General features: G+C 37.7%; 1 protein-coding gene across 1 annotated transcript; it reads left to right on the forward strand.

The window, feature by feature from the left end:
- The first annotated feature begins 9905 nt into the window (after nucleotides 1–9905).
- LOC113332829 (protein FAR1-RELATED SEQUENCE 6-like) lies at nucleotides 9906–12030 on the forward strand. Its single transcript, XM_026579335.1, has 3 exons — nucleotides 9906–10702; nucleotides 10823–11004; nucleotides 11423–12030. Exons 1-3 carry the CDS (start codon nucleotides 9906–9908, stop codon nucleotides 12028–12030), a joined length of 1587 nt encoding a protein of 528 aa, XP_026435120.1.
- The last annotated feature ends 953 nt before the right edge of the window (nucleotides 12031–12983 follow it).

The raw sequence follows: 12983 nt of genomic DNA on the forward strand, positions 1-12983 counted from the left end.
GATCATCAATAGTAGTTTTGGCCAACCCATGGGAGATGCCAAATTGGTCAGGGCTGACTCGTAGTTGAGATTAGTAGGCAGTAGCCCTTGCACACCCTTTCTTAGAGAAAACTGCATTCATACATCCCAAATTTTGCTCAAGAATTTTGTCTTGTGTTTAGCATTAGCTTTGGGGTTTTCTTCTCTTTTTGTTTTGTTATTTAAAAGTCATTTTGATCCCACCGTAACACTGTTCTTAAGATCCATTTCAAATTTGGAAGCATACGCGTCCTCACCTCGAGGATGTCAAAGCTTTCGTGGATCACATGTCTCGATTTAAAATCCATCAACTAAATTAAAAAACAGAGATGGATTTTGGACAACTGATTAAAATAACCAAGGTCACACCTACCATTTTGGATATATGCTGGGCTCATGAAGCTCGTTTGTTGGAAATACAATTAAAAATGAAAGATCCGCTTTTGGAGCTGCAGCCCAGGGATAAGAGCATATGACTCGAGAATATTTTATTCCAGCCAAGTATATGATTTTAAAATTTTCATTTTTCATCTTCCAGTAATACCTGGTTAAACAGTGGGAATTATATAATTGACCTCTTTTTGACGGGCTTCAAAACCCATAAGGGGTCCATTAAGAATTCTGCGAGATTACATAATTACCCTTTGTATATATTTGATATTCTAAAACCGAAAAACAGTTAATCAACGGAAAGAAAAATGAGAGAGAGAGAACTGTTCGTCCGTCAGCTGAAATCAGGAGAAGAAAAAATTCGAATTTTTTTTCGATCTAGAGATTCAATCACCAGAAAATCATCTTCTTCTTCTTCTTCTACTGAATCTCTTTTCATCAACATCGTTCGTATCTCAGATCTGAAAGTTGTTTCTTCATCAACAACAAAATCAACAAAATTTTCTCGATCTGTTTTTCTGAAACAAATTGGTAATGGTGATTCGTGACTGAAGATGAGTAGAAATTTATTTTATATTTGCACGTTCGATTTGTAGTATCTCAATCTTCAAATTTGATTTCAGTTTTATTTGTATTTTCTGTTGCAGAGATCGAGATTTTGGAAGCTTGATTCTTTGTGTTTGATTCTACTTGATTGATTGGTCCATTTACATATTATTTGAATTCGAGATCGTTATTCATATCTTAAACAGGTATTCTTCAATCTTCGGTGTTTGATTTTTGAATTTCTGTTGTTTTATTTAGATCGGCTCATAATTCAATGTTAGGTTTGAGTTTTAACTTCAATGTACTTTGCATGAACCAATTCTCGTTTTGAATTATTCTGGAGAATTTCATAGTGTTGATGAGTTAGTATGAGAATTATTTGGATAATATTGATTGTTGAAGAATAATTTTGAGTATACTGAATGTTGATCAGTTTTGGTATAATTAGAAGTTAGAAGTTAGTGTAATCAATTAGAAGTTACGAGTTAGTGTTTATATACTCAGTTTACATATCTAACGTTCGACATTGAATATATCTTTCACGAGGGGGCGCATCCCCCAAGTGATGTGCGACGTACTTTGAATTTGTATCTTAGGTTAGGTTTAGGCTTTTTCTTATGGTTTGTAGTGAATTTTTTAACATGGAGCATGCGGTGGACCCGGGAAAGCGTATAAAATTGAAGTGAAATGAAAACGGGCCTACAGTAATACCGCAAGTGCACGGTCGTCAGTTGTAGCTCGTGCAAGTACGGGTCGATCCACAGAGACTGGGGGTGTTTGGAGTTTCTAGCTATTTGGGCTCTAAATTGCTATTGGGCTTTGGTAACTTCTAGGCACAGTGGGCTTGGCTTTGGTTTTGAAGTGCACTGGGCTCTTGATTGAGTTTGTGCTTTGGCCTTATTCTATAAGAATGAACTGGGCTTTGGGCCTTTGGACTACAGATGGACTGAACTGAGCCTTGGGCACCCTAACAGTGATCTGGGCTTTTGCTTCACCCTAGCAATGAGCTGGGCTTTTGGCCTTAACCTAACAGTCTACAATGACAAAGAAACAGAGAACAAACCAGGAAGGACAAAAAAAACAATGGCAAAGAAAGAACAGTGAAGGTAAAGAAACAGTAGTGAAGAGTAACAAAGATATAGTGTATCAAAGAGTGACAGTGAAATGAAAACAGAAAAGAAACAGAGAAAGAAAACAGATGAAGTGAATAAGAAAACAGTGAGACAAAAACACTAAAGTGACAGTGGTAAAGACAATGAAACAATGGAAGCATATACAATGGCAGTGAAATGGTGATTGTTAACAGTGGCGAAGTGCCAACGAAGCAAAGTAAGTTACAAAAGAAAGTGGTAAAAGAAAGGTGGCAGTGAAGATGATGTGAAGCAATGGTATTGAAGTAAACCAAGGCTATGAGCCAAGGGCAGAGAGGAGGTTGCAGTTGTGGCTAAGCTAAGGCTTAGAATCCACCTTGTGTCCTAGCTAAACAATGCAAAAACTTAAGCATCCAACTAGAATGGGAAGAGAATCAGCTTGCTCACTGATTTGCCCCTAGCATTGACTGTCTTTTGAAAGCACAGTCAATCACAGGCATATCAGAGCACCAACTTCTTCCCATTACTCAAGCAAAACAGGCCTTCCTAGCAATTCATCATTCATTAGTGCACTAAGGTTTCATCTGAGCCTCAACAGTGAACTCAGAACATAATTAACACTACAATGGAACTAAACATGATTAACAGGAACAACACACATTTAAACTACAATGGCAAAACAGTAACACACATTTAAACAACACATTTAAACAACACACATTTAAACAACACACATTTAACAGGAACAACACAACATTTAAACTACTAAACAGTGAATGAAAATTGCAAAACAAGAACCCTAAAAAATTAACAGTGAAATTAAATTAACCCAATTAGGGGGTGTCTCGGCTAACCAAGAACAACCTTTAATATCCTACATCACTTCCCTTTTATAGCTTACAACAAAATACCTAATTTCACCAAAACCCTAAATTTGCAAACCCTAACTTTTGGGGAAAATCAAATTCGACATACCCATGTGTAAATTGGCTTCGACCCATGCCCTGTTGATGTTCTAATGCTCCTCCTCTATCTCTTGTTGCGCTGTTGGCCTAGCCCTAGACGTCTGTGAACCCTAGCTTCTCTCACTGTCGAGTTTGTAGCATCAGGACTCGATGCTACAGACGAGAAAGGAAGAGACAAGGGTGGTGATTGAATCCTGAGTTTGTCGGGGGAAGGTGGTAGTGGTGGTGTTCGAGGTGGAGATGGAAGAGATGGTGGTGATGGAGATGGCAGAGTTGCAGAGAATTTGGGAAGAAGAGAGGAAGAACCCGATGGAGAAGAAGGGTCCGTTTGGTTGGGTAATAGGATTCGGTGACTAGGGTGTGAAGCAGGGATAGCGAGGTTTGATGATCTGCGACAAGGAGCGATGGATGGGAAGATGGTAGGTGGATCCAACGGCGATACGGAGGTAAGCGTGGAGCGACCGTCGGATGAGGGGATGTAGCAAAACGGACGACCCAAGATGGAGATGGGCGTTGCGATGTAAAGCGGGGGCTTCGGAGTTTGATGTGCGATGATGGAGCGACCGTAGGATGCTGAGATGCTTCGATCTGACGGCTGAAATCCGAGACGGGCTTGGATAGTGGAAATGTGTTTGAGTAAGGATTTTGGGCCTTGGGTATGCCAAGCCCATATCTTCTTTAAGGACAATTCTTCTTCTTCAAGCCCACTTCTAGCCTTTTGGTCTTGTGCACAACATTCTTCGCGGCTTCCTTGTGTAATTCCTCCCGGCTTTTCACTACTTTTCTGCTCTTTTCCGCTCTGCTATTCATCCAAACTTTATTTATTACCTAAAAATGCAAAATTAAGTAAGAAAAATATTTATTCTTGAAAACAATGAAAATACAGAATATGGGATAAAATGTAGAATTAATGCACAAAAGATGAGTTAAATGCCAAGAAAAATATATAGAAATATGCACTTTTTAGCACTCATCAAATACCCCCAAACCTGAATTTTACTTGTCCTCAAGTAAAACAAAACTAAGGAAATCCTACCTATACCACTGTCGCTGGTCTCTCGAATGCATTTAGCGTATGCACTAAGCCTTTTAAACCACTAAGTGTCCCTAGTGGACGAGTTGAAGTCTCGTGAAGGTTTGCTTAGAACGTACCTACAAAGTTCTAGGTCAAAATATAAGCTCAGATTCCATCAAATGTGACATGTGCAAGTCAGTTAAGCTCACAGCAAAATGGAGATGTCAATCTAGCTATCAAGGCACAATCCCAGCACTGATAACAAGAAAAGGACATGTGATAAGAGTGTAAAGTGTATCTACACATGTGTAAAGAAAGATCTGAAGTTATGACTACTAATCACCAAGAGATAGTTTCTCAGGCTAAGAACCAAGGTCGAAATCTAGCTAGCTGTCCGGACTTTACGAGAATTGTGAATGAGTTGGAGGTATTTCACAATTACTCGCGTTGTACATCAATGGCATACACCCTCCTTGCTTATTACAATGAAACAACAAAATGACTCTTTACATGACTCTTATTTACATTGACTACTCTCTTTTATTTTTGGAACAAGAGAAGATGGAATTGATAAATACTTGATTGATTTTTTCATTTTTTTTCATTTTTTTTTTTTTTTTTTTTTAAAAAAGGAAACACTTTTGATACATATACAAAAGGAAACAAAAGATTACATGACACTTTGCAAGAGGTAGCCCTTTTTGATGCACCCAGTTAAATTCGATGGTTGTCTTTCTTAATGTAACCTCCACCTTCTATCCCAACCAACCAAAGAACAAGCTAGTCAAGTTTCGTTCAGTATTCTAAAGTGATTGGCAATCGTGACTTCCTATCAAACACCTTGAAGATCGAGGCTATACATGTATTGGTAGATCGTGCGCGTGCAAATTTCTTATCACTATGTGAATTGTGCTAGAATCAGGGGTGCCTAAATATCTAGACTAAGACTCCTAATAATTACATATTTGCACAAGAGTCAACATTTCAAGGTAAATGAGCTCGATTTTTATGTTTTGTTTTTTCAATTTTTCATTTTTTATTTTCATTTTTCATTTTTTTCAAAAAGAAGGAGTTCTTGTTTTCAATTATGGCATATTATCAAAGTATCTACTTTTCACCCCCAAACCTAAACTAAACATTGTCCTCAATGTTTCAAAATATGAACAAAATTATAATACAACATATGAAGAGGATCATGTTGAGTAGAGAAAAAGGAAAGAGAATACCCGATTTCGGCGAAAGCAATATTAGAACTCCGTTATTCAAGGCAAGAATCCAACATATGTCAGCCGAGATCATATTGGATTAGCAAAATATATACAAAAGGAACAAAAAGGTTTTTAAGAAATTTTATCTACTGGATTATATACAAAAAATTCACCATACACTAACAATCTAAAGAGTTGAGGATCAACCCAAAAGAAAAAGTGTAGAGGTTTCAACAGCTTCACACAAATATAACAGGAAAGAAACGCAAGTGAAACTGTGAAACAAAATGAGCTACCCCCAAACCTGGATTTTTCAACGGATAAAATTTTGGAAACAAAATCTCGCAGTTTTGGGGGTTCATCATGTACAAGGTCTAACTCAAAATGAACTTTGCTAGGGACGGGTACACATGCTAATTCCAACTGTGGTTCCTCAAAGATATTATACTTAGATGCAAAATAGTCCAAGAGGACTTGAGAGGCACACAGTTCCAGGCCTAGATTAGGTATTCTCATGAAAATTGGTTTGACAATATTGTGACAAACTAAATCTAGGTAGGATACAAGGCTATCAGATTGTGACTTAGGCAAGAAAGTGACATCTAAGCGTCTCACATGCATGAGATCAAGAGTATCAATATTATCAGTCACATCAGCATTATCTAAGTCACACTCAAGATGTGTAGCATGCTCATCATCACAAAAAATTTGCACAAGTCCTAATTCAGAATCATGGTTATCCAATATATTCAAATTATCATCAACAAAAGCAATATATTGTGGCTTAAGTATGGAATCAGACACATCAACTATGTTTTCATGCATAGGATCATTAGTGTCAACAGAAGATTTACCTAAGTCATGCTCTTCACAGGATAATTGCACAATATCTAAATCAGTATCAACATCACATGCATATGAAATACTAGAAGAAATATCATTCATGAAGGTCGGGGCAGAAAATCCTAATGTATTTGAAACCAAAGGTTCCACAACATTTTCAGCATAGACATATTCTTCTAACATAACATCATCATCATCATCATCATAGTAATATGCATACTTGTCCCTATTAGCAGTTGTGGTGTCATTAGTCAACTCATGTTCCTCTAGATTAGGTTCATATTCAATATCATACACATGAGAAGGACTAGACATGCTATTTCCAAAGTTCAATTCATTACCACCTATATCATGTGATAGTGTCTCAGTTTCCCTAATGGATTCCCAGTGACGGGTTTTCTCTGCAATCTCAGCTAAAAATTTCCATGCATCATCCACAGTTTTATCAAGAAATTCACCATTACACATACACTCAACCATGGCTCGAGATTTAAAGTCTAGTCCCTCATAGAGGATAGCGACAAGTCTCCACTTCTCAAATCCATGGTGTGGACATTCGCTCAACAAATCATTAAAACGTTCAAAATAGTCAAAAACAGTTTCCTCATCCAATTGGACAAAACAATTGATACTTTGACGAATAGCGATGGTCCTATGATGTGGAAAGAATTTTTTGAAAAATTGATTAGTGAGTTGTTCCCAAGTGGTGATTGATTGTGGTCTCAAACCGTAAAACCATGTTTTGGCCCTTTCCTTTAGAGAAAATGTAAACAAACGCAATTTCAAAGAGTCTTCGGACATATGATCAGGTTGCATAGTCCGACAAATTTGTTCAAACTCTCTTACATGAGTATAGGGGTTCTCAGAATCGAACCCTCGAAATAAAGGAAGTATTTGTATCATGCTTGCATTTATTTTAAAAGGGTTATTGGTTTGAGGTAAGACAATACATGATAATGGAATTTTTATTGTGGGATACATGTATTCATGGAGAGCACTAGGTTGGCCCATATTGTAAAGACACAAAGCCCACTATTTGGTTTTAAAGGGTTTGGATTTTTGGGAAAAATTTGGTTTTGGTGGGAGACATTTTTTTGGTTTTTTTTAAAATTTGGGAGCAAGTTTGGTTTTAATGGGATAGAGAAGAAAAAATTTGGTTGTTAAAATGGGAGCAAGTAAAATTTGGTTTTTGAATGGGAGAAAAGTTTTGGTTTTTGGAATTTAGGAGCAAATTTTGGTTTTTTTTTTTTTTTTTTTTTTTTTTTTTTTTTTTTTAAAAGAAAATAAAATTTGGTTTTTGAATGGGAGCAAGCCCACTGTTGGTTTTGTGTTTGCTTTGGCTCAGCTGGTTTGAAAACGTTTGGTGAAACTGAGTCCAAAATCTCGGCCTAGAATTTGGGTACTCGGCCCACTAACGAGTTAACCTAGCGTGATCGGTTACAAGCTCAGCTGGGTTTAAAAACCCAGAATACAAAATACAAGTCCAAATTAAACAAGCTCACAAAAATTAAAAACAAGCCCACAAATTAAACAAACAAGCCCACAAAAATTAATTACAAACCCAACAGAAAATAAAAAGCCCAAAAATTGGCTTTAATATTACAAGCCCACAATTAAAAATTGGAAGCCCACAATTCGGGTTCTCTTAAATGGGTTACCTTTTAAGCACAGCCCAGCTGCTCTGATATTGTTGCAAAAACCCAGTTGGGCTTTGGTTCTTTTCCTTGGTGGCGTCCCAGCAGAGGAAAAACTGGTTCAGAACAGCAGGTCTAACAGCAAATGAAGTGAAGCAGATGCAGATGCAAATGCTATGCAGTGAAATGCAAAATAGCCAAGAAAAACAAGAAAAACACAGCACCAGTCCCCCCGGCAGCGGCGCCAAAAACTTGGTGGACCCGGGAAAGCGTATAAAATTGAAGTGAAATGAAAACGGGCCTACAGTAATACCGCAAGTGCACGGTCGTCAGTTGTAGCTCGTGCAAGTACGGGTCGATCCACAGAGACTGGGGGTGTTTGGAGTTTCTAGCTATTTGGGCTCTAAATTGCTATTGGGCTTTGGTAACTTCTAGGCACAGTGGGCTTGGCTTTGGTTTTGAAGTGCACTGGGCTCTTGATTGAGTTTGTGCTTTGGCCTTATTCTATAAGAATGAACTGGGCTTTGGGCCTTTGGACTACAGATGGACTGAACTGAGCCTTGGGCACCCTAACAGTGATCTGGGCTTTTGCTTCACCCTAGCAATGAGCTGGGCTTTTGGCCTTAACCTAACAGTCTACAATGACAAAGAAACAGAGAACAAACCAGGAAGGACAAAAAAACAATGGCAAAGAAAGAACAGTGAAGGTAAAGAAACAGTAGTGAAGAGTAACAAAGATATAGTGTATCAAAGAGTGACAGTGAAATGAAAACATCTCACTGTCGAGTTTGTAGCATCAGGACTCGATGCTACAGACGAGAAAGGAAGAGACAAGGGTGGTGATTGAATCCTGAGTTTGTCGGGGGAAGGTGGTAGTGGTGGTGTTCGAGGTGGAGATGGAAGAGATGGTGGTGATGGAGATGGCAGAGTTGCAGAGAATTTGGGAAGAAGAGAGGAAGAACCCGATGGAGAAGAAGGGTCCGTTTGGTTGGGTAATAGGATTCGGTGACTAGGGTGTGAAGCAGGGATAACGAGGTTTGATGATCTGCGACAAGGAGCGATGGATGGGAAGATGGTAGGTGGATCCAACAGCGATACGGAGGTAAGCGTGGAGCGACCGTCGGATGAGGGGATGTAGCAAAACGGACGACCCAAGATGGAGATGGGCGTTGCGATGTAAAGCGGGGGCTTCGGAGTTTGATGTGCGATGATGGAGCGACCGTAGGATGCTGAGATGCTTCGATCTGACGGCTGAAATCCGAGACGGGCTTGGATAGTGGAAATGTGTTTGAGTAAGGGTTTTGGGCCTTGGGTATGCCAAGCCCATATCTTCTTTAAGGACAATTCTTCTTCTTCAATCCCACTTCTAGCCTTTTGGTCTTGTACACAACATTCTTCGCGACTTCCTTGTGTAATTCCTCCCGGCTTTTCACTACTTTTCTGCTCTTTTCCGCTCTGCTATTCATCCAAACTTTATTTATTACCTAAAAATGCAAAATTAAGTAAGAAAAATATTTATTCTTGAAAACAATGAAAATACAGAATATGGGATAAAATGTAGAATTAATGCACAAAAGATGAGTTAAATGCCAAGAAAAATATATAGAAATATGCACTTTTTAGCACTCATCAGCATGTATGTTCATGTAGTATTTCATGTTGCAGGTTCACATTTGCACCGATTGCATACTAATGCGATGCGTGGTAACATATATGATGTTGTTTATGCAGTTTTTTTTTGTATTAAAGTCCTTGTTGTTGACATAGAATTTTCATTATTGACACTTAAAATTTGTACAATATTCAGATTATTTGTTTCAAATATTTGTTGTTGATTCAGGTTTGTTGGATCAACTTTCATTGTTGATGTAAATAACCTGGATAAATTTCTGATTATGGTTGTTGATAGCTGTTTTATTGGATCAACATTAGTTGTTGATGCAGGTTTGTTGGATCAATTTCATTGTTGATGCAATAACCTGGACAATTTTCTGATTATGGTTGTCGATGCATGTTTGTTGGATCAACTTTCATTGTTGATGCAATAACCTGGACAATTTTCTGATTATGGTTGTTGATAGATGTTGTTTTATTGGATCAACATTGGTTGTTGACAGATTATGGTGTCAATATTATTTTTATGTTTTATTAGATTTGTTGATCCAATTTGACTGTATTACTGTTGCAGGCCAAAGATGGTTGTTGCAGAGTTCACTTTATCCAATTTGACTGTATCACATGCTGTTTCGGAATCAACTACTGTCAGCGAGATGATTAGTGTGGTGAAACAATACTGGCCTTATGTCCCTGAAGACCTCGTACTTTTTTGTTACACTGTAGATGGAATTTCACATGTGATTAATCACGATTTGGAGTTGAGGTTTTTCATTGACTACTGCATCTCGAAAGGGATTGGTGTGTTGAAGTTTAACATCCAATTTAAGATTTGTGTTGATTCTGTTCCTTCTTCTTCTTCTTATTCTGTTGCTCCTTCTTTGTCATCATCAAGTTGTGTTTCAAACAACGATGTGGCTATTGTAGAAGATTTGACGGATGATTCATCTTTGGTCAAAAGGGTTCCCAAGAAGTCTGATGCTTGGGCCAACATCTTAACCGGAGTAGGGCAGGTTTTTGAAAGTAAAAACGATTATCGTGATACTGTTAAGAAGTATGAATTTCATAGTGGTTACAAACTTGACGTACGTAAGAGTGACAAGAAACGTTACACTGTGGAGTGTAAGAACAAGGAAAGTCAAAATTGTAGTTGGAGGTTTCATGCATCTGTCGTTGCAAAAACTAAAGGTGTGTTTCAGTGCAAGAAGTTTCGTGGAGAGCATACATGTGATTTAGCTTCTTCTGATCCAGCAAAAGTCAGGATGATGAAGTCTTTTCCGAAGGATATCTTAATGGATGAATTTCGAGCATCAAAGAAGAAGAAGACTGCAGCTGATGTCCAAGATCTGCTTCATCTGGAATATGGTATTGATCTCAAGTATAGTCAGGCATAACATGGTTTACAGTTCACTAAAGAGTCTCTTTGGGGTGATGACATCGAGTCATATTCAGACTTTGTTTGGTATAAAGACTCAATTGAACGTTATAATCCTGGAAGCGTCCCCAACTTTGAGTATGATGGTGTAACGAAGCAGTTCCAGAGGTTTTTTGTTGCTTTCGAAGCTTCCATTACTGGTTTCAATAATTACTGTCGTCTGATGTTATTTATTGATTGTACTTTTCTCACTGGGAAGTTTAAGGGAGGTCTTATGGTTGCTTGCGGGAAAACTGGTAACCAAGGTATGTTTTTTAATTATTAATTTGTTTCAACTTTTGTTGTTGAATCACACAATATAGTCTGATATGTCCCTGGATTTCAATTCTATGGATCACATAACTTTGTTCATCCCCTAATTATTGTTGTTGATTTCTGTTGATCCCATAACTTTTGTTGTTGATCCCATAATTGCAGTTGTTGATCCCTTTTTTTGTATCAACTTTTGTTGTTGGTCCATAATTTCAGTTGTTGATCACATAACTTCTTTTGTTAATCCCATAAGAACATAATTCTTGTTGTTGATCCCATAATTTCAGTTGTTGATCACATAACTTCTGTTATTCATTCCATAATTCTTGTTGTTCACCCAATAACTTGTTCATGCATTTCAGTTTTTGTGTGTCATTTTTTGAATCTTTGTTTTTTTTTTGTTTTTTCTAGAGATCTATCTAGTTGCTTTTGGTATTGTACCTTGTGAAAGTTGTGAGAGTTGGGAATGGTTCTTAACCAACTTGAAGGGTATTATCAAGGAAGACCGTCCACTGACCATAATATCAGACCGTGGAGCTGGCTTTTTGAAACATGTCCATGTGATTTTCCCAAAGGCTTACCATTCTTACTGTTTGTACCACATGAAAGGGAATATTCCGGTTCCAAAGGGAAAGAGCAGGCAAACTGATGTGAAGTTGTTTGAAGAGTGCTACACTTTTTTAACAAAGGAGAAGTTTTATGCTGCTGCCAAGAGTATGAGCAATTTGAAGCTTGATTCGGTGATTGATTGGATGGTAAAGATTCCATTCCAGAACTGGGAATCTCATGCTTTTCAAGGAGAAAGGTTTGGTGAGAACACATTGAAAATTGCGGAGAGTTTTAACAGTGTGATTAAGCATGATAAGCGGCTTCCATCACTTGATCTTGTGGATTGTATTCGTGCTAAGGTAGTGGAGCAGAACTACAAGAGGTTGGTGGAGTCTAGTAAGTGGACTTCAAATCTTACTCCCCGGATGCAAGCTAGGCTCAACAAGAGGGTGACCGACTGCCTTTTTTGAAAATGTGGGGGTCTAACAACCTCACCCAATATTTTGATTAGCAATCTGTATGGACTAACTCTAATATAATTTTAAGAGAATCAACTAGACAGTCAGACTCAATCTTAATAAAAAGTATATCAAGGAGTTAATATCTATATCTCTTGATTTAAATCTTAATCAAGCAATCTGCGAATCTAGATTAAATACAAGAGAGATAAACTTGGATGGTACCAAAGACCAATATCCAAGGATCAATCAATATCCAATCAACAACCAAAGGTTGGATTTCACTATTGATCGATACAACGCACAACCTGTGATATTTCAATTATATAAAAAAATATAATCCGAAATAGAAATAACACAGAAACTAGAAATTTTGTTAACGAGGAAACCGCAAATGCATAAAAACCCCGGGACCTAGTCCAGATTGAACACCACACTGTATTAAGCCGCTACAGACACTAGCCTACTACAAACTAACTTCGGTATGGACTGTAGTTGAACCCTAATCAATCTCACACTGATTCAAGGTACAATAGCGCTCCTTACGTCTCTAATCCCAGCAGGATACTACACACTTGATTCCCTTAGATGATCTCACCCACAACCAAGAGTTGCTACGACCCAAATTCAAAGACTTTAATAAACAAATCTGTATCACACAGAAAAGTCTACAAGGATAGATAAATCTGTCTCCCACAGATAAACCTAAAAGTTTTGTTCTGTCTTTTGATAAAAATCAAGATGAACAAGAACCAATTAATAAACCAGACTTATATTCCCGAAGAACAACCTAGTATTATCGATCACCTCACAATAATCTAAATCGTATGGTAGCGAAACTAGATATTGTGGAATCACAAACGATGAGACGAAGATGTTTGTGATTTCTTTTTATCTTGCCCTATCGGAGATATAACCTCAAGTCAATTATTCAATTGAACTCGTACGATAGAAAATGACAAGAT

Source organism: Papaver somniferum, unplaced genomic scaffold (genome assembly GCF_003573695.1).
Source record: "Papaver somniferum cultivar HN1 unplaced genomic scaffold, ASM357369v1 unplaced-scaffold_132, whole genome shotgun sequence".
Taxonomy (NCBI): Eukaryota; Viridiplantae; Streptophyta; class Magnoliopsida; order Ranunculales; family Papaveraceae; genus Papaver; species Papaver somniferum.